Source organism: Tympanuchus pallidicinctus, unplaced genomic scaffold, assembly GCF_026119805.1.
Source record: "Tympanuchus pallidicinctus isolate F22 unplaced genomic scaffold, pur_lepc_1.0 scaffold37, whole genome shotgun sequence".
Classification (NCBI taxonomy): Eukaryota; Metazoa; Chordata; class Aves; order Galliformes; family Phasianidae; genus Tympanuchus; species Tympanuchus pallidicinctus.
In genome coordinates, this window is record NW_026294755.1 from 1,484,522 (window position 1) to 1,508,939 (window position 24,418).

The 24,418-nt window shown below is 60.0% G+C and overlaps 2 protein-coding genes across 5 annotated transcripts in view; both read right to left on the minus strand.

Annotated features, from left to right (window-relative positions):
- Positions 1-24,092, minus strand: part of GPATCH8 (G-patch domain containing 8) — a 29,196-nt gene extending 5,104 nt beyond the window's left edge. Inside the window, exons 1-9 of one of the 4 annotated variants that reach the window (XM_052699663.1) lie at positions 23,671-23,759; positions 18,184-18,258; positions 14,366-14,383; positions 13,294-13,366; positions 9,840-9,884; positions 8,105-8,172; positions 7,691-7,777; positions 5,965-6,108; positions 197-327 (exon numbers count right to left, since the gene is read on the minus strand). In XM_052699663.1, coding sequence (XP_052555623.1) covers positions 197-327; positions 5,965-6,108; positions 7,691-7,777; positions 8,105-8,131 — 389 coding nt within the window. In that variant the 5' untranslated portion in view covers positions 8,132-8,172; positions 9,840-9,884; positions 13,294-13,366; ... (1 more) ...; positions 18,184-18,258; positions 23,671-23,759. Of the gene's footprint in view, positions 1-196; positions 328-5,964; positions 6,109-7,690; positions 7,778-8,104; positions 8,173-9,839; positions 9,885-13,293; positions 13,367-14,365; positions 14,384-18,183; positions 18,259-23,670; positions 23,760-23,981 lie in introns of those variants that run through there. The other 3 variants (XM_052699664.1, XM_052699661.1, XM_052699665.1) reach the window with 3 other exon arrangements.
- Positions 9,687-11,206, minus strand: LOC128088827 (uncharacterized). The gene is given in 1 exon segment (XM_052699681.1): positions 9,687-11,206. A coding segment is annotated over 1 exon segment (867 nt). The 5' UTR covers positions 10,554-11,206.
- Positions 24,093-24,418: the final 326 nt, after the last annotated feature.

Sequence of the window (24,418 nt, forward strand, 5' to 3'; positions counted from 1 at the left end):
TAAACCTGCAGTCACATTTCACCTCTTCCAAGTGCCACCCAGGAGCAGCACCGCGCGCCCAGCACCGTCACACAACAGCAGGAAACGGCCGCTGCTGGGCAGCACAGCTGGGCCATTCCCTCCTGCCAGAAGCACAGCGCAGGGCCGAGCCCCAGCCCCCCGCGGCTCAGCACCCGAGCAGGACGCCTTCACTCACCACTCCGGCTGCCTCCGCTGCTCGGCCAGCTCGTGCAGGCGCCGCAGGGCCCTCTCCTGCTTCCTTTCATCCTTCCGCGATCTTGAGGAGACGTTACGAGCAAACTCCCTTTGCTTGAGATCTTTCAACCTCTGAGGCAAAAGAAAGCGGGCGGGGATCAGAGGAACACGGCCGGAGCCCTGCGCAGCGTGCTGCCAGCCCCCGGGGCCACGGCCTGAGCGGGGGGCAGCTGGGCCCGACACACGGCTCCAGGCAGGCTGCCGCCTGGCACGCAGCGGAGAGGCAGCAGAGGGGCTACGGCTTCACGCCTGCACAACCAGCTTTCTTTAGCGGCACGGTAAGGCTGCTTTCAAAGCAAAAAAGCAAATTCTGGAAGGGAAAAAAAGCAAAACAACCGATAATTAAGAAAAAAAATAAAGGGCTGTTTGTTCTGATGCTCTCACAGGGTGCAAATGTACAGCAGAAACAGCGCAGCGGCAGGGAGGGGACGGAGCAGGAGCTGGTGTGGAAGTCACCCGGGTAACAAAAGCAATGTGCAGCTTACATTGGAGAAGGTGCCAAAAATCCCATGCGAATGATCGCAGTGAGCAAAGAAACAACACAACACACAGCACAAACAGCGCCCCGCTCTGCTGAGCTCCGAGCTCCTCGGGAAACAAAAGCTGCCGGGCGCCGCCAGGGGGTCAGCGCTTCACAGGGCAGAAACGCCGCGGGCCGGAGAGCGGAGCCAGGAGCGTCAGCCATCACAGCACCGCTGGGCGCCTGCTGTCCCGTCTGAACAGCGCCGAACAACAGCTTCTGCAGGTCCTGGTTTGAAGCAGCACGACAGGAGGCCGCTGCTCTCCTTCCAACACGGGCAACAATTCCCAGGCTGTTTTTTATGAGCACCACTCAGAAGGTGAAGAAAGTTGCCAAGAAAGACCTCTGCCGCCCTGAGCACTCAAGCACCTCCCGTTTTGTTCGGGGTTTCTGTGCGCAATCTTTTAAAAGACCCAATTTCAGGAAATGCCACGTATGAGCCGTTGGTGTTTCTCACGTCAGGTATTTCAGGAAGGGCCCCAAAGACAAATGGCATCAGAGCAGGACTGAGCTAACGAACCCAGCGTGCCAGCCCAGGGAATTACCGAGCCCAATGTAAAGAGAACATTGCTTTGTGGAAAGGGGAGGTCGGACAAGACAGAGGATTCTCTCGCCTAATCGCAGTGACTGAACACGGTTTGAGCTTTACCAAAACCAGAGGGAAGGACAGACAAAGAATACAGCTACAGACACCGGCAGAGAGAAACTCACTCGTGTGATCTGGGCTCCGAAATTAGAAGGGTTTGCTTTCAATACATCATCTGAAAGTGTCCCATCACAAAGAAAAAAAGAAAGTGAAGATATAACGAGGGTGGGAGAGAGAAGAAAGAGGAAGCAAGCATTACTGGGGAGCTCCCGGCGCGCCAGCTAGGAGCAGGAGCCGGGCAGCACAGCTACGGGGCCGACAGGGGACGGGGTGCACACACACAAGCGATCCACCCAGAGCTGCTTCCCCGGGACAAGCGAGGGCTGAAGGGTCTGCGGGGCGCTGGGTGTGGAATGCCGAACTCCTGGCCGAGGAAGGGGCCGAGCAGCGCTGCGCTGGCAGAGGGGCTGCGGGCCGTGGGGGGGCTGCCTGCACCGCGTCTCCCTGCGCTCTGAGCTCGGCGTGCTCAGACGGCCTGCACACAGCAGGGGACTCGGCTGCAGCGCAGCTCCCAGGCACAAAGCACACGGCAGCGAGCTGCTGCTGACTGCAGACAAGAGCCGTGCGGCACGCGGCGCTGAGGGCCCTCAGTGCACAGCGCGGACACCGAGTGCCGGCTGCACCGCGCTGACCCTGCAGGGGAGTCGGGGAGCCACCCTGCAGCACTGGGGCGCGAGGACCTTGCTGGGCAACGTGGAAAAACAAAATCTCAACAGCTGCACCGCACTGCTGCCTTGGGACGGCGAACACGGAACACGGAACCTTCCTTCACCAACTGCTCCCAGCACGTACCTGGAAGCAGCAACTTCTCGATGCAAGGAGCAGCAGACAAGACATTAATTGCAGCCGTGCCACTGCTGTCCCTGGTGCAGCCAGAGAGGAGCAGAAAGAGCACCAGGTGCAGCTGCACAGCAGAAGAACATCGAGGAACACAGAGCTCCTCGGCAAACTGCAGCTCCCAGCCCTGGCAGAAAGCTAGCCAAGCTAAACCATATTTAACCCAGGCTTACCCTCAAGAAATTCCCCCCATAATCAAGAGGCGAGCGTTCGTTATTCTAATCCCTTAGCTCCCCACCTGCTACTGGCAGCACACCGCACACACTCCCTTCCAGGAAGAGCGCTGTGACACAACAGGGCCCCCCGCCTCTGCAGGCACCTCTGCCTCAGAGCAGAGCCCCGCTCCATCAACCCTTCACACCTCGTGCTCAGCAGTTCTCTTGTCTCTTTAGCAGCATCGGGGCCGCCCTCTTCTACCCACCCCAAACGCGTCCCTGGGCGCTGCTGCAGGGTTTGGGAAGCAGACAGCACTCTCTCCTGAAGGCCCCGCACCCCGGAGGAGGCAGGAAGGTCTCCAAGCCATAGAGTGTGGCTGAGCACAATGCCAGGACAGGCAGCGCGGCTGCTTCACTGCTCAGCTGAGGAGCGGAGCCCAGGGACAGCGAGGCGATGGGCACCGCTCCGCTGCCTCAGGCCCTCCTCCACTCCCTAACAGCAGCACTTTCAGCCTCCTTTCCAGCAGAATTACCAAGGAGTGCAACTGAGCTCCTAAAGAGCAGGTGCTCTTAATCTGCAGCTGCTCAGCCCTCGAGCGTGGACGGGGCAGAGACGGGCTGTGTTCTGGCCGTGGCACGCAGGGCTGTTACCACGCAGTGCTGTCACCATGCAGCTCCTTCCCCTGGCTCACAGAGCCACACTCCTGCCTCAGCAGGAAGCTCCAGGGAGCATCACGGTGTGTAAAGGTGGCTGAGCCGGAGGGTAGGGTCAGCATTCAGCTGCAGAAACAGGGGAGGACGGAGCACATGGGACAGCTCGCTCGTGGGCTCATGTCACTGCTCAACGCACACTGCTTTGCGGGGTCAGGCACAGCGGCAAACGATTTATCTCAGCATCAGGTGGAAAAGCAAGGAGACTTATGTAAGAGGATGCCGTGCAGAGGGGATGAAGCCGCTCCCTGTGCTCCCCACACTGCCACCCTACTGAGCCTGCTCACAGCAGACAGGAGCTGCACAGCGAGGTGCCAGCACTGGCCGCAGGGGAAGCAGCTCACATGGAGCACAGCCAGCGCAGCGCCGCTCCTCCTCAACGCTGCTCTCCGCTCTCTCTGCCAACCTCACTAAAGAAAACCACTTCTCACTCCATACCCCTCATTCTGCTGCAACAGCCTGGAAGGGAACTGCAGCACGAGCTCCAAGGATGGCAACCTCTGGCTGACAACTTTACACGAGTGCTAACACAAGCACAGCCCACTTCGGGCCACCAGGGTTCTTTGCACAACCACAAAGAGAGAAGAGCAGAGGGAAAGCAGCCAGGAGCTGAGGCTTTACTTCACTTCTTCCCTGCAAAGCCTTTCAGTTGAGGATGACACACCACGAGTCGATGGCACACAGACCCCCCCCTGCGTCAGTCCCTGTATGCTGACACGTGGCCCCGCGCTGTGAGCACACGCTGTTTCTGCCCTGGACACCAAGTATGGCAGAGGCACTCCCAACTTCCCTGCACCATGCTGTGCTGAAGATGTGAGCGTTCAGAAAGCACCGCTCTGCCCAAACCGGGAAGTCCAGGGTTTGCATTTGGAGCACTCAGCCAGCACAGCAGTGACCGTGCTGGCAGCACAACGGTGCTTCCCTACATCTCTCTTCCTCGGCACCAGAAATGGATCCCAGAAACAAAGAGCCCAGCAGAGATGGCAGCAAGAGGGACACGCATCTGTGGGGTCACGCCGCAGTTTCACCCCTTTCCCCCTTTCCCCTCGGATTGCTGCCTTATGGACCGAGACGCGGTGCAGAGGGTGGCTCAGACACAACCTGATGCCACGAGAGCAGCAGGGTCAGGAAGCAGAGGAACACCACCTCCCCGTTGCTGCTCGGTGTGGACGCGGTGGAGGTTGTCCAAACGAACCCACAGGGATCAGGGCACTTACCTATCGTCCCTGTTTGGCAATAATCCTGAGATCCTTCCTGGAATACAAGACAGCATCTTTATAACTGGGGAGAAGACAGGGATGTGGGGGCAGAGCGGCTCTCTGTGGGGCAGCAGGACACACGCTGAGCAGGGGAGCGGGGAGCAGCACCCCCAGCCCCACACTGCCAGGAAGGGCTGCTCCAGCATACAGACAGCACGGGTGGCACAGCACTACTGCTGCTCATTCGCCTTCCTCACCTCTGGGTGCTGCACGTCCAGATGCTGACACACCGCAGCACCACAGGGAGCTGGGCAAGCCCTTTCCCTGAGCAAAGCACAACTTCCTCTCTGTTCAAACCACTGCCTAATTAGGAAGGAACGCTGGGTGACCTACAGGAACCTGAAGGCTCCCACCTCCCCACAGCGCTGCGGGTTCCTGTAGGACCAGCCATCCCACCCAGCCTGCAGCCCCTTCCAGAGCTGCGGTGACTGGAGCGCTGCCACTACCCTGAACCACGACTCCTTTTATACCAACGAGGGGCAGTTTGTTTCTCCTTCCTAACCTCTTGTCAGCCCAATTACCCACCCAATTAAGCGGGAGCAGGCCGTGATCAGAGCACATCGCCACGCTGCACAAACGTGCCACCACCAGGTCCCCCCTCCCCTCAGCAGAGGCACCCAACTGCTCTCCATCTCAGCCCGGTGATGGAGAACACAGCACTGCTCTCGGGTATCACAGCCACGCCAGCCCCCCTCTGCTGGGACTGCATTCCCAACCATAGCAGTGCTCACACAAAGCGCCCTGCTGCACGTTTCCTGTTAAGGCTCCCCTGGTGAATCTGCTTGGAACCACTGTTCCCATACTTAACATTAAAAATTCATGCCCTGTAATGCTATACTCCCATTTCAAAGCTGTTGCTTCGCTTCCATTTGGCCAGGCTCTGCAGCACATCCTCCACAAGTCGTCAGTGCTCCAAGCATCACGGTGTTAAAATCGGTCATTAGGAGTATCAGAACATTTCCTCTGAGCACTTTTACCCCCAGATGAGCACAGCACAGCTCTCTGTTGTGAGATCATGAATGGCCAAAGAGATGAGGCCAATGCACAGACTTCGGTCAGCCACCCAGCACTCGAGCACACAGCACTGCCCTGCCACATCCCAGCTGGGGACTGAAGGCAGAGCTGTGCGGATTCAGAACAGACCTCATGAACATCACAGAATGTGGAAACTTCCCCTTTCGACACAGCCCCTCTTTTCCTGGTCTCCCAACACTCTGAAACATGGCAGATCGTCAGACTCCACAGCCGTGCCGCTATGAAAGCAGACGTGAAGCAGGAGCCTCCACACCCGGTTCAGGAGGAGTTCCCCCCCAGTTTCCAGCAGCCTGCTCCTGCTCACACCTCACTCAACACAGAGCTTCCTCACCAGCCGGCGGCAGCTGTCTGCTCCTTTCTGTTTGTGTGTCTGTTGTTGGTTTGTTTCCAAAGGGATGGTGGGCAACAAGACTGGGCCAGCAACACGGGGCCTGCTCCCAGTGAGGACAACGAGCACACGGGGGGAAATCAAAGTATGAACTGCAAAGGAGACGCTGCAGAGAGCACACGACGAGCTGGCAGCACCGCCTGCAGAGCTCTGTTTACCTGCTTGTGAGCGTGGTCGTAGGAGTTGATGTGGTTGTCAAACTCCTGGTGCTTCTGGTACTGCTTGTCGCAGAGCTCGCAGTAGAAGTTGGCTCTGAGGTCTTCCAAAGCCTTGGCAATCGCCTTCTCCTTATCCACATAATCCTGCAAAACGAAGAGCAGTTACAAGCTGAACTCGCTCTGGAGCAATCTGAAAGATTCTCTAGAAGTCCTCAGCAAACACCAGCTGAAGGGTTCCTCCTTCCATGAACAAGAGGAGCCACAAGCACCGAAAAGAAGACGCACTTAGAAAGCTTTCTTCTTTTGATTTGATGAGATCGTGTCCAAGGGACGTGGTGAATCTCCCGGTTTACCACCCCAGGGACACAGACACAACACTGCTGATGTGCTGCTGCAAGGCCAGATCTGTGCGAAAAATATTTCGGCACCCGAAGGGGAAAAATCTAAAACATCCTGCTGCTACAAGATGGGCTTTATTTCCCCTCCAAGCGCTACTCTGCTTTTAAATAAAGAAGGATTTAAGCTCCCGTTTTGCTGAGTGCAGAGAAACCACGCTAAGAAAGAACAGCACGTGGGGCTGTGGGGCTGCAGCAGGTCCCCATGAAGGCAGGAAAGGAAACAAGCCCAGGACGATGGCGGGCCGGGCTGCTCTGCCGGGCAGAAGGCGCTTCCTGCGGCCAGCGAGGCTGTGCAGCACACATCCTGTGGCGGAGCAGCTCTCACTTATCACTGCCCACAGCGGGGAGGGAATGACGGAGCATTTCCCAGCACAGAGCGACCCGCAGCCCCCCCTGGATGTGCTGAATTGCCGCACACAGCTGGCAGCTGCATCACCTCAGAGCTGCGAAGAAACGGCCCTGGCAGAGCTTTAATACAGAAACGCAATAAAGCACACGAGGGAAAACATCCACGCAGGGAGGGACTGCTGCAGCTCCGCTGAGTTCCTGGAAGGGACCCGAATGGGACCTGTGCTGAATGCTGGCAGGGAGGCTTGAAAAGGCGGCTGCAGAAAGAAGGGTTTGGTGACACACGGCACTGCTCTTCGTCATTAGGTGCCGCTGACACAGCAGCTCCTGTCCCCACCCAGAGCACAGGAGCACCGCGGTGTTTCTGAAACATGCCAGGTTTCTGTGCTGTCACTCAGCTCCAAAGGAATCAATAGATAGCAGTAATCACAAACACAGTAGTTACAGAAGTAAATGAACAAATACAGCAGGAAGTCACCAAGCAAGTCGAGGTCTCGGGGGAAAAAGGAACATCCAGAAGGGAGGAATGAACTCCAGAGAACACCACCAGTCTGGTTAACCTTAAAACATGGCATATCTACAGGCATTCTGTGATGCTGCCCGATCAATCCTCCCACACAGGGACAGAACAAGAACTTCTCAGCCCTGCAGCCACGTTCTGCCTTGTCAGAGGGCAGCACTTTGCACAGCAGCACTAACACACCGTGTGATGCCTCAGCGCCAGCTGGTAACGGGGCGCCCCTGCAGGCCGGCTCTGTGTGCTCTGTGCCCACAAGGCAGCAGGCCTGGCCCAGCACTGCGGGCTGCGGGACCAAAGCACTGCTGCCCCAAAGCTCTTCAGCAGCAAAACAACTCCAGGAGGTGAGCAACCCACTTGTTCACATGTGAGCTGTCTCAGTGACACCAGGGAACAACAAGAGTGCATTCCTGCTGGGGTTACAGCAGCCAGCACAGGCCTTGGGAACGCTGCTGCTCAGTACCTTGTATTTCTGCCTCAGCTCCTCGGTGTCTTCTTTCTCCACCTCCAGTACACGCCTCCGCTCAGTGGCATCTTCGGCGTAGTCGAGCTTTTTAAAACAAACAGAAGAAGAATTACAAACGTTGAAAATGGCCATTTGTCCCACAGACCCCTCTTGCACCAGGCGCTGCCAGAACGTGCAATCTCAAAGCTGGGCCCCTCATTGTGCTGGGTTTCTCCCTCACCGCACTGGCCTGCAGTGCAGCACCAGCAGCTCCAGCTCTGCGCAGTGGGAGCTGCCAGGCAGAGGCACAAAGCTCAGCTCAGCAGTGCTCAACAGAGCGCAGGTTCTCACAGAAGCATTTCCTGGCTTTAAGAGCACTTTTCGACACCCAGACGGGCCTTTCAACCCCTGCCCCACACCCAGCAGCCTTACCTCCATCTCCATGCGCCCCATGCCCATGACATCATACTTGACGACAATTGGGATGGGATCTGTCCTCCCTGCAATAGGAACACACAGAGGCGGTCAGGGGCTGCGCCGTGCCCGCGGCTCGCTCGACACATTGGGTTTGGGTGGTTAGAGATCTTGCCTTGGAGTGCAGAGACCAGAAAGCTACAGTGAACCAAACACGAGCCATTCCCACAGCTTGCAGCCAGCCGTGCCCCCCGGCCCCACGCGGCACAGCTCCGTGCCTTCCAACGGCGCCGAGGAACCAGCTGGTGCTCAGCGCCCAAGTGCAGCACGTCCTGCTGCGTGTGTGCTGCCAGGACCTGCCAACGAGCCCCTGCGCTCCACGCACAGCTCGCAGACCTGAACCCCACTGCTGCTCAGGAGCACAGAACCCCCACCTCCGCCCTCCCCCGGGGCCGCGGGGCGACGCGGCTGCAAGCTGTGAAAAGGACTGCTAGCGAAGAGAATTGACTTGGAACTAATCAAACTACGCTGGAGATTTTGTTGGGGTTTGGTTTTCATTATTATTTGTTTTTTCAACTTATCTTTAATCCACTCATAACCAGCCAAACAAAGCAAAATGGGGCACGCAAGCACTTTACTACCACAGCTTTTTAATTTCGTTTGGATTTTTCTCTGTTTTGGATTGTTTTGTTGTACGTTACATCCCAACCCGCGCTGTCGGTTGCGATGTAAACCTGCTGGAACAGCACTTACCTTCTCCGGCGCACACCCTGGGTGAGAAAACAGAATGTTTACAGCCCTGCTCATGGCTCTGGGTCGGCGTAAACACCTGCTTTGTTATACACACATACAACACCATTATACCTTTGGGCTCTGAGATCCGCAGGCCTTCCCAGGCCAAAGCGACGCTGCGGCGCAGGGCGCTGAGGGCTGAGCTCCTGGGATGGATGCAGAGCGCTTCTCCAGGGCCCTGGAGCCCAGCACGGCTCTGCCTCAGGCAGGCACACAGCTCCCTTTCAGGCTGCGTTGTTTTAGGGGCGCCCATGGCACGCGGCCACAGCTCCAAGCGCGGCCGCCGCGCCGACGCACCGTGGCTCTTTGGAACCACGCTCGCCTTTGGCTGCTTTAATGCTGTTCCTCATTTGACACGTTTCTCTTTGGCCCAATGGTATAATACAGGAAGCAGTGACTGCAATTTTTAGCAAAAGGCCCAAATTAAAGACGGGTTATAAAAATGGCTTCCTAAGCGCAGCATCACTTTCGTAACGTCTCAGGCGGGGCTGGCAAACCCGAGCAGCATGGCTGGCCGCGCGTGCCGACCATTCTGCATCTCAGCTTCGTTTTGGGTCGGATTGGGGTTCGGTTCTCCAGCAATGGAGAGCGCGGGTGCCGCCTCGTGGAGCCCCGCACACAAACAGTGCAGCGGAGCTTCTGCCTTCTAAGGCAGGCAGAGTTTTTCAAGATCTCTTTGTAAATTGCAGTAGCAAGTGCTGGTGCCCACGGTGGGGAAAATCAAGTTTGGACAGTATTAGAAATTGACGCTTAAACTGATTTTGGCAGTTCTAACACAAACAGAAACGTCCCTTCTTAGCAATACCCTTTAATGAACGAGGATCAGACAAGTGTGCATAAAGAAAGGAAAGGAAAATGAAAGACCAAGCAGAAGGATGATGGCTACAACAGAGAAAGTAAGCCTAACATATTGGTGCACTGATGACAAAAGGAGTAATTCAGTCTGAAAATTAAAAATTACCACTGCTAAGTTTACCATCACCACAACAAGTCCAGGATCATAACGCTGTAAAAAAGAAACACCATTTGTTAGGCAGAAACCACTGGGGCAGAAAACAGGCGGTTTGCAGCAGGCAGGGAGGTGGGCAACCACAGCGGGCTCCTTCCTCACCCCTCCACCCCAACACCGCGCCGTGGGCCCGGCCGGCGCCGCGCTGCTGTGGGACGGCCCAACCTCACCTGGTGGGACGCGTGACAGGGCAGCGACATCAGGAGCACCGATCCCAGCGCTCGGCTCGGCGCTCCCGCAGCGCCGCCTCCTGCCGCACCGCGCGGGGAGCCGGGCTCTCAGGAAGGGGCAGGGAGCGCAGCCCGGGATGGCAGCGCAGCTCGGGATGGCAGCGCAGCACCGGATGGCAGCGCAGCTCTGGATGGCAGCGCAGCTCGGGATGGCAGCGCAGCACCGGATGGCAGCGCAGCTCTGGATGGCAGCGCAGCCCGGGATGGCAGCGCAGCTCTGGATGGCGCCGCAGGGCCGCGGGTGCCGTGAGCAGGCAGTGAGCCCCACAGGTCCGCTCTGCTGCCCCTACAGCCCGGAAACACCACAGGACATCCACCGGCGTGCGCGCAGGGGGCGCCGTGCAGACGGACGGAGCGCCTCCACGCGGGCAGGAGGCAGAGCTGCCCCCGAGAGCAACTTCAGCACGGGCAGCAGCTCGGCAGCACCGCGGCGCATCCCAGCGACAGAGCACAGAGCAGCACAGCGCCGGCTGCTCACAGCAGGCAGGAGCGACAACAGGGCAGGAGCGCCGCACGGAAGCACCCCGGCACACCGTGGGACGGGACCGCAGCACGCACCGTCCCTACTTACTTGCAGAGCCGTCCCGCTCGAGGACGAGCTTCGTTTTTCACAAGGACCGCGCAAGCTCTGCAAGCTCTGCAAGCTCCCCCGGCCGGCTGCGCCCCGAGCTCCCGGCCGCCGCCCATCGCAGGGAGCGCCGCCTGCTGCTCACGGCAGCCCTGGACGCTCCCTGCCGGCCCGGAGCAACGCTCCCCCCCCAGCCCTGCGCCGCCGGCCGCGCGAGGCGCGTGAAAACAAGGCGGCCTCTCATCCTGCCGTCCTCTGGGAGCGGCACCGCTGAGCTCATCCTGTTTATCTCCGGTTTCTGGCAGGGGCCGCAGACAGACACGAGGCTCAGACGAAGCCTGAAATGCCTCTCCTGCTCGGTGAGGAGCAGGCAGCCCCAGTCCCACGCAGGAGATCCCGAGCCGCGCCAGGAGCTCCGTTGCGTGAAGCAGACGCAGGAGCCGCGCACACGGCGGCCATCGGCCCGCAGCGCCCCTCATCAGCGCCGCCCCGTCCTGCGCGTGAAATCCCTGCTGCCACCCTGCTGCCCTGACTGACGCTACACAAGCGGCAGATGCCCGTCTGTGCCGACCTCAGATCCCCGCCAGCACTCACTCAGAGGCTGCAGATAAGATCATGTTTACATCCAGTTCTTACAGACGCTGCCAAACCACCCAATTCTTACTGACTAACGGCTGGTTCTTCTCCTTTTCTTCCATACTCTCACACGGCTCCAAACCCCCAAAATGAATTCAGAATTCCTCATTTCCTCGTGCTGTTCTTCTCGGATGTGCATTGTTCTGTGTTCCCAGGGCCTCACAAACATCTCCTCTGTGAGATGAGAGCATTTACCAAATGGAAAAACACGGACAGACGAGCTGCCGGCCATTTGGTGAGCCAGCACTCGACACCTCTGGAATGTGAACCCTGAGCACTTTTCTCCGGGCTGCAGCTGCCACGCCAGCCCTGCTGTGACCGACCCCAGCGGGCTGCACGGTCCCCGAAAGCATCAAGATGTGGCTCAGCTCTGTGACACAGCCTGAGGAGCTGCAGCTGGGCTGGGTGAGGAGCAAAGCAAAGCAAAGCTCCTCCACAGGGGGCTTCAGGAGGACCCACCTCTGCCGAGCTCAGCGCTCCCTGCTGGGACGGAAGAAATCCAGCAGGGATTTCCCACTCTGCCCCTCCTGCAGCCTCCCCTGCTGTGGCTGCACAACTCCCCACTGCTGAGGCGCTGCCTGCAGTGCAACCCCCAGCTGCGCTGATGTTGGGGGGAGCCCTGGTGGGTGGAACGGCTCCTGCTGCAGGAGCACCGGCTTTGTTCAGGTCAGCCACGTGGAAACAAGGGGAGGGTGATCTCAGCGTGTGCAAACGAATCAGCTCTGAGGGCTGGCTGCCAAATGCAGGACGGCAGGTAATGTATTCATGGCGAACAGAAATGCAGAGTGCTCTGAGTTCTGCACTATTGGATGTCCTTTAGGCTCCAGCGCAGTGCTCACAGCACGGCAGCCCTGCGTTCTCTCCTCAACCTCTTTAGAAATCTCCGTTGGATGTTTTGATGAAAAGAACATGGAAGTGAGAAGATGTCTTTGTTCTGCTCTCCCGTCCTCAGCGCACATCAAATGCCCTCGCTCCCCATGGTCCCGGAGCACAGTTCAAACTGGAGGCCACTGCTTCCTTTCTTCAGTTTGCAGATTTGGGGTTTGGGGACAATTCAGGTAGAAAAGCCACAGGACAAGGAATGAAACACCCTCAGAGCGACGTCCTGCGGTGCCGCACGGCAGCAGGGAGCTCCTCCCGCAGCCCGGAGCAGCAGGGGTGGAACTCGATGCCCACGGGGCCCTTCCAACACAGCCCACCCGATGCTGCGGAGCAGCAGGACACAGCAGCACGTCCCCACAGCTGCCCCTCGCCCCCCACAGCTGCCGGCAGCCCCGGGGCCGTGGCCTCATGCAGGTGCGCCGGGCCCGGCCTTCCCTCGGCTCACTGCTCCCACACAGAGTGACAGAGGGACACCCAGAGGGACAAGCGGGCTGAGGAACACGCAGCCAACGCTGCGCCACAGCACGATGCTGAGGGCGGCAGCTGCAGCCCCCTGCACACCGGCACGAGGCACAGGGACAGTAAGAAGGCCAGCATGAGCCACAGAACTCCGAATGGAACCCAGGTAGGGGCAGCGAGGAGCGTTAACCACCAGTGCGGCCCCGTCCAAGAGGTCAGAGAGCCTCAGCCGCAGAGCCCACCGCATCCCAGGGCATCTGCAGGGCGCAGAGCCCCGCGCCTCTCCAACAGTCCTCAGCTCTGCGGGGCCGCTGGGGGCGGCAGGGCCACTCACAGGCTGCCAGCTCTTCAGACTGCAGCCAGGGGAGCAGCGAGCCGGGCGGCCCGGCTGCCAGCAGGCCGTGGGCACGCGGCCCCATGCGGCCCCACACCGCCCCACACCGCCCCACACGCTCGGGAGCCATGGAGCTCAGCCCCGGCCGCAGCGCTGCGTGCAGTCAGTGCAGCACCACGTCCGACCCGCAGCGCCTCCCCACAGAAACCCAGCAGTGCCTCTGCCTGCACGGCGGCAGCAACGACCCACGCAGGAACGGAGAGCAGAGGTTCTGTGGGAGCTCACGGCAGCACTTACCCTGCAGCGACTTGCCCAAGCCCTGGCCCAGCTTCCAGCCATGCTTCTGCAGTAAGCGGTGTCCGATATTATCCTGACAGACAGAACAGAGAGAACAAACCAAAAATATTCCAATAATTTATCCTTCCCTTCCCGCCGCCACTGAAACATGTGATGAACGAGAGATTTTCTACATAGATACGCATGCAAAAAAATGCTACTGAGAAGGCAACGTGTGCCCAAGGAAAGGGAGAGACCGATGGCAAAAATTGCTGGCTGGAATTGTTGCAGGGCCGGGGTTGGCCGCTGTCTGATGGTGTGCTGGGCAACGTGTGTGCGTCAGGGGAAAGGAAAACAACCACGACAACCAAAAAAACAGAAAGCAATGGGGGAGGAAAGGTGTACCGATCAAAATTGACAGTAAAAAGCATAAAATCAGGCTACTGAGACAATCGTATCCATCACCTAGACAGCACCATTAGGAGGCTGGCGGAGGTCTACGCTGGGTTTAGTCGCTTGGTTTGCGTGTCAGGATTTAGAGAACCGAAAGCTGTCAGTGCAGCACTGCCCACCACTAAAACCAAACGCAATCAGAGCACAATCCAGACTACACTTGATTGGGTTTTATATATGTATATATAGATATAAACTAGCATGCAGCCAATATTAAACTGAAAAAACAGTGAGGTTAGTAAAAACAAAATAAGGAAATCGATTAAATAAAATGAGCTCAAGCACAGACTGGGTGATGCATCTCACATGGAAACTAACCAAACACTAAGGTGTTAGAATGGAACAGGCCTAGCAGTCATAACAGCGAGGAACCATTAGTGCACGGGGGGAACAATTAGCATAATGTCTCATCTTCCCCAGGAAAAGCCGATCGGGCGGGTGGAAAACCGCGCAATTAAGGGCTGGCTTTTAATTGGGCCGCCGGCGGGGGGCGCCTGCAGCAGCGCGGCGTGAGAGCAGCACGAGGCGGGGATGAGACATTGTGCTGACTGCGGGTGAGCGAGGCACCAGGGGACACGGATGGAGCGGGACGCTATTTCCAAAAGCAGTGCAAGTGGAGTGAAAGCATTTCCATACGAACCTGGCTTTAAAAACTGGGCTGTCAAAAGAACAGTTAAATGTAACACAAAGTAAGAAACTGTCCAATCACTAATGGTCGTTTTTCTTTTGCTTTGTTTTCAATTCACTGCTTGCAAGTAATGTACTTACTAAAGAAGAGTGAAAGCATAAAATAAATTCAACAAGTCAAGACCAGCTGGAGATTCAAGAGCGGTGCGTTGTGACTGACACAGTGAGGGGGGACGAATGTTAAGGGGAGAACAGACCCACTGACAGGCTATACACACAGCGCCGCTCTTACAGCGCCACTCAAGAGGGCGGCCGCCCCAACACCCAGCACGCAGCTCTGGGCACGGCGCCCCTCTCACCCCCAGCCCTGCTGCCACTGAGCTGCGGCCTTGGGCCGGTCGGCGCCCTCTCGGGACACACGACTGCCTGCCGCCGGGCCCCACGTGCCCACGCTGCTGCTCTGGGGCTGCCCGCACCGCAGCAGGAATGGGAGCTGGGCGGGCAAGGAGGGCCGGGGCCTTTGCTCCTATGTCTCTACATGCAGACGGCAGCTTTGCGAGGCGGAAACGCGGGGCTGTGTGCCCCGTGCCCGGCTGCTAAGCCAGCTGGAAGCCAGCACCGCGACCGTGTGTGACAGCACGGCCTGCAGCCGGCTCCAGAGCGAGCGGGGAAAGGCACAAAGATCTGTGTGAGAACTGGAGGGGTTTGGTGCTGCTGGGGGCGGGAGAGGCCCTGCGGCAAGAGGGGGCTCTGCAATGTGCAGTGGGGCTGCATGGAGGCCGAACCAGAACCGGCTGCGCCCCGTGCAGGGCTCCCATGGGATCCCAGGGCTGCAGCGCTCTGCTCCTCTCCGGGCAGCACCGGGAGCCGTGAGTCTCTTGAGTGGGCTGTAAGCTGTGCTGACTGTGTATGCGGGACCAGAAGCGAGGATTGGATGCTACGGGGTGAACCCATGCAAACGAGAGGTTGAAAAGAGTCCCAAAACAAAACCTAGAGCTCACTACAGATGACACAATGAAGACCAGAGAGAAAAGCCAAATAGTAATGCTACACCATTCAGCTTCAAGAAGCACGTTATTTATAGCGCTGTCCACACGTGGCTGCTGCTAAATGTCAAACCAGCAGCCTCTCCCAGTTACACTTTGGAACCAGTGGAGTCCACAGATCTGTACAGGTGGTGCGACCACAGGCAGCGGGCCGGCAGCACGGCTCTGCGCCGAGGGCAGGGAGCAGCGTGCTGCTGAGCACCGCTCACCTCGGCGCCGTGCCGCCTCTGTGTGGGGAGGAGAGCCGAGGACTCACAGCCACGGGACCGGGGTCGAGGAGTGCAGTGTGGGGAGGACGGGCCCTAGGAGAGGAGCCACGCGTCGCCGCTGCTGAGCTGAGCGCACGCTGAGTGCTCACAACCAGCACAGCCCTCTGCGAGCTGAGATGCTGCACGAGGGCTCCATGGCTCAGGATGAGCAGCAGTGGCTGCGCCGACGCCGCCAGCGTGTGTGCAGCACCTTTCAGAGCAGCACAAAGGCGCCGTCACTTGCGGGGGAAGCGAAAATATCGCTCTCGGAGCTATGAGGAGTCCATTGATGGGGAATACTTTCAATTTAGGAATGGAAAATCGCTTCTGGCTGAGGCTGCGCACATCTCCGGGCCCGGGCCGGCCCTGCTGCCATGTTGTGCTGTGCTTGGAGCCGCGCGTGGCCGAGGCCCAAACAAGGCAGGGCTGCACGGAGCCAAACGCCGGCGTGCGAATTGAGGACACGTGTCAGCATTGTAACGATCTGTAGACTCCCAGACCTTTGTTTCCAGCCACCTCCGAGTTGCATGCTGTAGCAGTACGGTCAGCGCCTCTCACCAGATAATGCTGCAGAGATGGATTCCCCATGGCACTTTGGCTACGCTCTGTGTTTGCTGGGCCGGCAGCACGAGGTGCCAGCAGCCTTCCTGCCAGAACAGCAGAGCTGCAGGGAAACCCCCCCCCGGGAACTTGCTAACTTCAGCCCGTGGGTCATTAAGAGGGCGGGAAACATTTTCACTGGCAGCGGGAAACCTGATGCATTATTCTTGCTTTCCACCTGCAGGTCGTCTTCCGAGAACCAACAGCGTTTTGTATGAAGACGACGTGGAGATGGAGGCGGTGCTGAGTGTGAGGGCAGAGGGCAGAGGCCGAGGGCAGAGCCACAAAGGCTCAGCGCAGCAGCGCGGGGCGACGGCCGCCCAGCCGACAGCCATCAGATGGAGCGCAGCTCAACCACGAGGCCAAAGCGAGGTGTTAAACCGACCCTGAGCTGCGAATCGCCGCCCCCATCGGATGGCAGCACGGAGCCCTGGGATTGCTGGGGTTGGAAGGGACCTCAGCGGCCCCACGCTGAGCAGGGCTGAATTCAATGCTAAAGCTGCCACTTCATTCGCAGCCTTCTGCCGCGGCTCCTCGCTGAGCAAAGCCCCCGCGGCCACAGGCTGTGCCTGCAGAAGCCCAGCACGCACCAGGCGCCGCCGTCCACGTGCAGCTCCTGCGGACGCGCTGGGACCCCACGAGCCCCCAGCTGGGGACGGAGCTCAGAGCCGGGCACCTCCTGACACCAGGCCGCCACCTGCGCCGCCATCAGCGCTGCGTGCAGCAACGAGCCTGAGTGCTTCCTGGGATCTGTCAGCACTTCCATCGCAGCCCTGCGCCACACAGCGCGACTGAGGTATTCAGGACAACGCTGAATACAAACCCCATCTCTGCAGCATTATCTCATGCGTCATCGATTACTGCCATGCCTGGATCTAGCATCATGCCAGCACAGAAGACAGGAGGTACTATACGCAGTGTTCACTGGACCAGAAGAACAGAAATAAGAAAAGGGAAAGGAAACCCTAGAGAAGAAATTAAAAAAGGCAGACCGTGCAATACAAACCAGATCGGGGCTGCTTAGCTACTATGGACCAACTGCTGCGGAAGAAAAACGTCGAACACCCCAAGTTGTGTAAATTCTGGTAAACATCCAAACACACACAAACACACACAACACCGACCTACACACCAGGGAGGAGACGCTGAGCCCTCGCTAACTCTGAGTGCTTCTAAGTGGGCACGGACACGGAGCAGCCTCAGCAGCTTCGTTTCTTAGGTGGGAAAGGGAACACCTGAGAGCTCCTGCCTCTAACAGCAGCGGTTTCTCCGAGCAGAGCTCTGTGTGAGCTCAGCGCTCACCTCATTTCCTCCTCTCCTACTGCTGCTGCACTGACTGAGGCTGCAGGGCTAAAGCTGGATGCCAGGCCCGCAGGTGAGCACAGCCCTGCGCCCACGGCTGGCAGAGACAGGACTTAAAAGGCTCCAAAAAGCTTTAAAAGGGAAAACTACACAAAACTGAGGCTTGCCCCGTTTTATGGCTGTGTTCTCCACATTCATAAGAAAAAGAAAAAAGAAAAAAAAAGCCACAAAACACACAAAAGCAACACTTAAAAATCCTGGCCGCAGTTCCGGCCCCGTGGGGCAGCTCTGCTGCACTGCCACAGCCGTGCTCCCTACCGCCAGGTGCATCCCAACCCACCGTCAGCCAAAACACGACAGGGGATCAGCAGGCACTCTGCTGCGCTATCCTGCGGCTCTGCTAAGAATTAAACTGATTCTTTGGCAGAAATATAAAACAACCTAACGGCTCTGGGTGGCTGAGGACAGCGCTGAAGTACGGCACCGAACTCGGACGGCACGGTGCAGGATGGCTGCTGGCAGCCGGCAGCCCTGCACACACAAAGCTCAGCATGCAGCTCGCCCCTCCTGCCCACAGCAACGCGCCCGGGGCCCAGCACAGGGCAGGAGGGTGCCGGTGCTGAGCACAGCCTTACCGATTCGATGGGCTTGTCCAGGGACGCCTGCTCTATCTCCAGGTGCCCTTCTTCATACTGGTCGAAGTGGTTGCCCTGCGAGAGAAGAGCACGGTCAGCTTTACGGCACAGAACGCGGCCTCGGCCCACAGCTCTCGTTTCACGTGCAGGTTTGGGCTCAGGTTTGTTCGCTCCATTTTTACCAGAAATGACCAAACTCAGCGCAGGCCCGGCTCGGCCCGTGGGCTGTCAGGAAGGCTCCTGAAACGCGGCCCAACGTGAATTGCACACATTGTGAGAGATCACACACGTGAGACGGCGGCACTTCTGGCTGCCCACACGCTGGGGCAGCGCCGCCCCAGGGCCGGCTGGAGCCGGCTGCCCTGAGGTGCAGCTCTGGCCCTGCGCTGAGCTGCTGCGGAGCTCTGCAGCGCTCGACAGCAACAGCAGCACAGAGCCGTGCCTGCCCAAAGCAGGGCCGTGCGCCCGCCGCACCACCGCAGCAAAGCAGGGCAGCTCTCCTGTCCCGTTGCGCTGGGCACAGAGCAGGGACGGAAGCAAGCAGCAGCACGCTGCCCTGCTCTGTGAGATGCTGAGCGCTGGGGCTCAGCCAGGAGAGCAGCCAGCAGCACCGGCAGCCATTTCAGGACAACCATCTCCGTTGTGGCCGCTCCGAAGCTGCAAATTCCTAAGACCACAAAGGCAGAGAACCATTTTTGCCCACAGGAGATGCTCACGCTGCACCCCCAGCAGCCAGCGCTCCCAGTGCTGCACACAGCATCCCGCCCGGGGCAGCCACCCCCCACCAGTGCCCCCAGTGCCTCGCAGCCCAGCACCGCCCAGGAGCACCCAGTGCCGCTGCTGGGAACACAGCATCGCTGCTCCCTTCCACCAGCACCAGCTTCTGCTGCAAGGAATGCTCACGGAAGCAAACGTGAGAAAGGGCTGCTGCTAATCCCAGCTGAGTGCAGCTGGCAGAGCACAGGGCAGCCCCCGAACCCCCCTGTGCTGTGCTCCCAGCTGGCCAGGCAGCCCCAGAGACCCAGTGCCAAGAGAAAGCGATCTGGTGCTCGTGCCCAAACACCAGCTGCCCTGAGCCATCCTCCCTGCAGCCCCTCACAGCAGAGCAGCAATCCAAGAACGCAACCCGCAAAGCATTTCGGTGAGGAGCGTTACAAACACAGCAAACGCAAAGTGCTGGCTTTTCTCCCTTCTGACTTCCCAGCATGACTCGCTGCCTGCAGCCAGCTCTGACTGTGCCAGCCGGGTCACTTGGGCTGCCCAACCCCCTGCCTGCTCCATGTGAAGGCAGCAAGGCTCAGCGAGGCTCCCAAGCACGCCTGGCCCATCCCAGGCTTTGCTGACAAAAACAAAAGTCCCCTCCCGGAAGCGAATCCAAAGACTGAACCCCATCCAAGCCAAATGCAAAGCAGCCCACAAGCAAACCAAGCTCGTGTGAGAGCCAGCGATCCCCCACTGCTCCCGCCTTGGGCCTGACTTGATGCATTTGCACCCTTCCGGGACCTGGGAGCCAAGGGGGGGGCAGCCCTGCAGCCACAGAGCTCCATCTGCCGCCTCGCTGCGCTCCGAGGGAGCTGGCACTCCAAACGGAGCCATTTTGTGCCACCGTGCCCCGAGACAATGGAGCAGAGGGAGACGTTTCAATCCAACCGTTAATTAAACCCCAAACACGCTGAGAACACAGCGCTCCTGGCAAACGAGGCTGTGAGCACAGGGCACACAGTGCCATCACTGCCACCCGCGCCTCCACAGAGGGGAGCTCTGAGCAAAGAGAACCATCGCCACCACAGGCAAAACAGTCACAGGAGCGCTGCTGAGCACCAGAAGGAGCTCCTACCACGGCTGCTGAGCACACAGCCCTGCTGCCGACCAGGGCCGCCCTGCCAGCAGCCAGCCCTGCTCACCCCCATCACCTCTGCTAACAAGGGAAGGCCAAAAGGGGCCAAAGAAGCCCACAGTGGCTGCGAGGAGCCGGGCAGAGCGCAGCCCAGCACACACACGAGGTGCCACAGTCCTGCTGCCAGAGCTCACAGGCTCCACCAACCCTCAGCTCTCCTGGACCACGTTAGGGCTTCTGCAAAGGGCAGCACGAGCTGCTGAGGGGAGCTGGGAAGCCCGACTTGACGCTCGGCCACAGTCAGACCCTCCTGCTGCTGCGTGCCGAGCGCCGCACCGAGCCGACAGGCCAGCAGGATCCTCGTGCAGCAACGTGCAGGGAAGCCAGCGCACCACGCAGCGCCCTGCGGAGCTCCTCCTGCCCACGGGGCGCAGCGCAGCTCAGCGTCTGTGGCAGCAAACCCAGCATGTAGGCAAACACAGGGCAGCGACGGCCGAGCGCTTCAAGAGAAAACCTCTCCAGCTGATACAACAACAGCAATTACGACACAGGAATTTCAATTGGCAGCTTTTGAAAGGAGCACCCTTAATTGCAAGGGAGAGGCGGGCGGCTCCTGCAGTTCCCAGCCCCCAGCGCCGCTCTGACAGCAGCACGCAGCCCCACGGCCAGCAGTGGCTCCTGGCTGTGATGGCAGCACGGCCTCACGTGGATTCCTGGCTTCCCAGCTCTGCACGGCCAAAGCCTCAGAAGAACCACCTGCCCAAACCGCTGCAGGAAGACGGGCTGAGAACGGCTGTGGTGGGAGCTGCACAAGGAGAGCAGCACGTCTGCACGCCTGCACTGGGGACGCAGAGCCGCAGAGCCCCGCTTTGTGCCCAGGGCAAACCCCACAGGGACCGACCTGCTGCGATGCGGGGCGCTCAGCCCTGCAGGGCTCTGCTGCGGCTCCTCCTGCCGACCTGCACGGGGCTCTGCTCCCAGCTGCAGCACAGCTGGACAACAGCACAGCGTGTCACCACAGGAACTCACTGCGCACACAGTACAGCCCTGCTACAACTAAAGGGAAGCCGCGGCCCTGCAGTCGCACATCCCCCATCTCCCCACTGACCCCTTGCCCCCCTCCCACCCCTCCTGTTGTGCTGCTGGTTTCCCTTTCCCCCTAACAGCGCAGAGCCACGTGCAGCCCACAACCTGTCCTCACCTCCCTGGAGCAAATCAGGAGCACAGAAACCCAACCAACACCCCGGCAGCTCCGTGCCGCTCAGGCCCTGCCCCAGCTCACCACTGCCCAGCCAGCCCTCCCAGCCCGTCTCCAGCAGAAAAGAAACAACTGACAAAACCAGAGCAGCTCTCAGTGTTGTTTTTCCCATCCTGGGACAGCTTCCTGTTGCTGCATCGCTAACCCAAAGGCATCTGCCTCTCCTCCCCAGCGACGAGGATCCTCTGACCCGCACACTGCGCTCCCGACCTTTTGTTTCTCTTCCTTTCTTGGGGCTCTGCACATCTTTGGCTTCGCTGAGATCACAAGACCACGAGCAGACCGCAAAGAACGCAGCCCGAGAGCTCCTCCGCTGACCCCAGCCCAGCTCCGAGCGCAGTGGCTGAGCCCAGCCTTCCAGTCCAGCAAGCCCACCTGCCAAAGCCTCAACCAAGATGCTACAAATTGGTTGAAAAGGCTTTTTCAGCAGCCCTACAAAGGGAGCCTACATACAAAGCCCTGACTTCCTACCGACAGTCTGAGTTTTGCCACAGCTGAGAGCAGCGCTTTGCACCGACGACCAAAAGCAGCGTTGGTGCCTCACAGCCCCCCGCTGAGCACAGCGCCGCAGGTCCTCCTGCGCCCCACGCAGGGCTCTGCCTCCAGCAACCTCGGTCTGAACACCGGGAAACACGAGCTCAGAATTCACCTCCACGAGCAGCTAACAGGGAGGAAGGAGCAGCAGGGCCCCCCGCAGCACGGCGCTGAGCCACAACCCCCAGCCCAGCAGCAGGGCTCCACGCAGACACCTGAGCGGCTCCTCTATAATTCATCCCTCACTGCGGGCTCACTGCCACTCCGAGTCTCTTCCCGTTTCCCATTTCCCCCACAGGCTCCACACACAAAACAAACCCATCCCCTCGCTTCGGCACTCACAGAGGAATCAGAATCAGCCTAGTGTGGCACAAGGCCCCCCTCACATGAGCCCACGGGAAACAACAGAGCGCGACGCCCAGCACGGACGCAGCCCTCATCTGCAGCCATTGTCTGCGAGCAGCTCGCCGTGCGGGGCTGTGCTGCCTCTCCTCTGACATCACACACTGACACACCAGCAGGTTCTGCCGCTGCCATTACTTGCTGTGAAGCCACGCTGCCCTGCAAAGGAAGGAAAACAAGGCGAGCTGAACCCACGTGTGCACACATTGTGCACCGCACAGCCAGGAGCTGCCCGCCGCCCTGCTCTGCAGAGCTCCCACTGGGAGGCTCCCCCGCCTTCCGCTCCTGAGGGAACCATCACAAGAAATGCGTCTTCAAGCCCAACCTCTGCCTGCCCGGAAAAGGAACCTGCAAGCGGAATCGCACCGTGTCAGTGCTAATTAGGGGGAGTTTAACGAAGTCACCCCGCGCGTGGGCTCACAGCGCGCAGCTCAGGGTGTACGACAGAGCTGAGGTCCCCTCTCAGCCGCCTCTTCTCCAGGCTGAACAGCCCCAGCTCGCTCAGTCTCCCCTGGCAGGAGATGCTCCAGCCCCCATCTCACAGCCCCCGCTCTCTGCAGATGATCTGAACTGAGCAGCCCAGAGCTCAGATATTCCAGATGTGGCCTCCCCAGGGCAGAGCAGGGGGGAGCAGAACCACCCTCGCCTCGCTGACCACTCCATAAGTGCACCTCAGGGCCCCAGGCGACGCTGCCGGCTCACAGCCAGCCCCTGCCCACCGCAACCCCCACGTCCTCAGTGCACGGCTCCCTGCACAGCTCAGCCCCCACCTGCACTGCTGCTGAGCTGGTTTCCCTGCAGGTGCAGAGCTCTGCACTCACCCTCATTGAACCCAGCAGGTTCCTCCCTGCCCAGCTCTGAACGGCAGCACAGCTCACAGGACGGCTGTGGTTGGAGGGGCACAGAGTCACAGAATGGCCCGGGTTGGGAGGGACCTCAAAGATCACGGAGCTCCAACCCCCTGCCACATTTCACGGCAGCCCAGGCTGCCCAGGGCCCCATCCAACCCGGCCTTGAACACCTCCAGGGATGGACGGGGCATCACAGCCTCTCTGGGCAGCTGTTCCAGCCCCTCACCGCTCTCACAGCACAGAACTTCCCCTGACATCCAACCTCCATCTGCCCTCCCTCAACTTCAACCATTTCCCCTCGTCCTGCTGCCATCTCCCCTTGCACAGTTGACTCCCCTCCTGTTTCAGGCTCCCTTCAGGCACTGCAGGCTGCACTGAGGTCACCCCGCAGCTTCTCTTCTCCATGCTGAACAACCCAGCTCCCTCAGCCTGCCTTTGGTGCTGCAGCCCCTGACCATCCCGCGGCCCCCCGCACCCCCCGCAGCGCCGTGTCTTGCCGTGAGGTGCCGCCCCCCCCCCCGCACTTCCTCCCATCCCGCCCACGGAGCTCCCAGCCCTGCAGCACATCATCAGCTCCCGCCGCGCCGCTCCCCAGCAGCACGGACCGCTCCGCACACCGAGCCGGGCCCTGCGCCTTCAGCTCCTTCGCTTTCCCGTTGCTGTCAGCGCCATCACCGCCATCACCGCCATCACCGCCGTCAGCTCCCCCCCGTCCCCCAGCTCCCGTTTCCCGTCCGTTCCCGTCCGTTTCCGTCCCGTCGCCCCCCGCCCCCGCCCTGCCCCCCCCGCCCCGCTCCTCCCGTTCCTTTTGTTCCCCCCCGGCCCGACGCTTCAGGCCCCGCGAGCTGCGTGCGGCCTGCCGGCTCCCCGACCCACCGCACACGGCCCGTCCGGCCCGGGACGCCGCAGCCGTTACCTGGAAGTCCCTGTCCTCGTTGAAGCGGGAGAACCTGTCGGCCATTTTGCGGCCCGGCCCCGCGCCGCACCCCCCACTCCTCCTCCTCCTCCTCCTCCCGCCGCCTCCCCTCAGCGCCGCGGCCGTGCGCCCGCCGTCCCGCGCATGCGCGGCGCACGGCCACCCGGTCGCGGAGGGCTTCTGCGCACGCGCCGCCGCCCGGCGGCGCGCGCACCCCATATCCGGCCTCCCGCCCCGCGCGTGCGCGCGGCAGGCGGCGGCGAGGGCGCGACCCGGGGTGCGCGGGGAGGGCGCTAAGCTTCCCGCCCTCTCGGAATTAGCCAATGGAGTCGCTCAGATCTCTTGAGCGATGGCGGTGCGAACCAATAGAAGGACGACCTCGCTGCGAGGGGTCGAGGGGCCCGCAGTCCTCTCGCGGGGCGTCTCGCGGGGCTGTT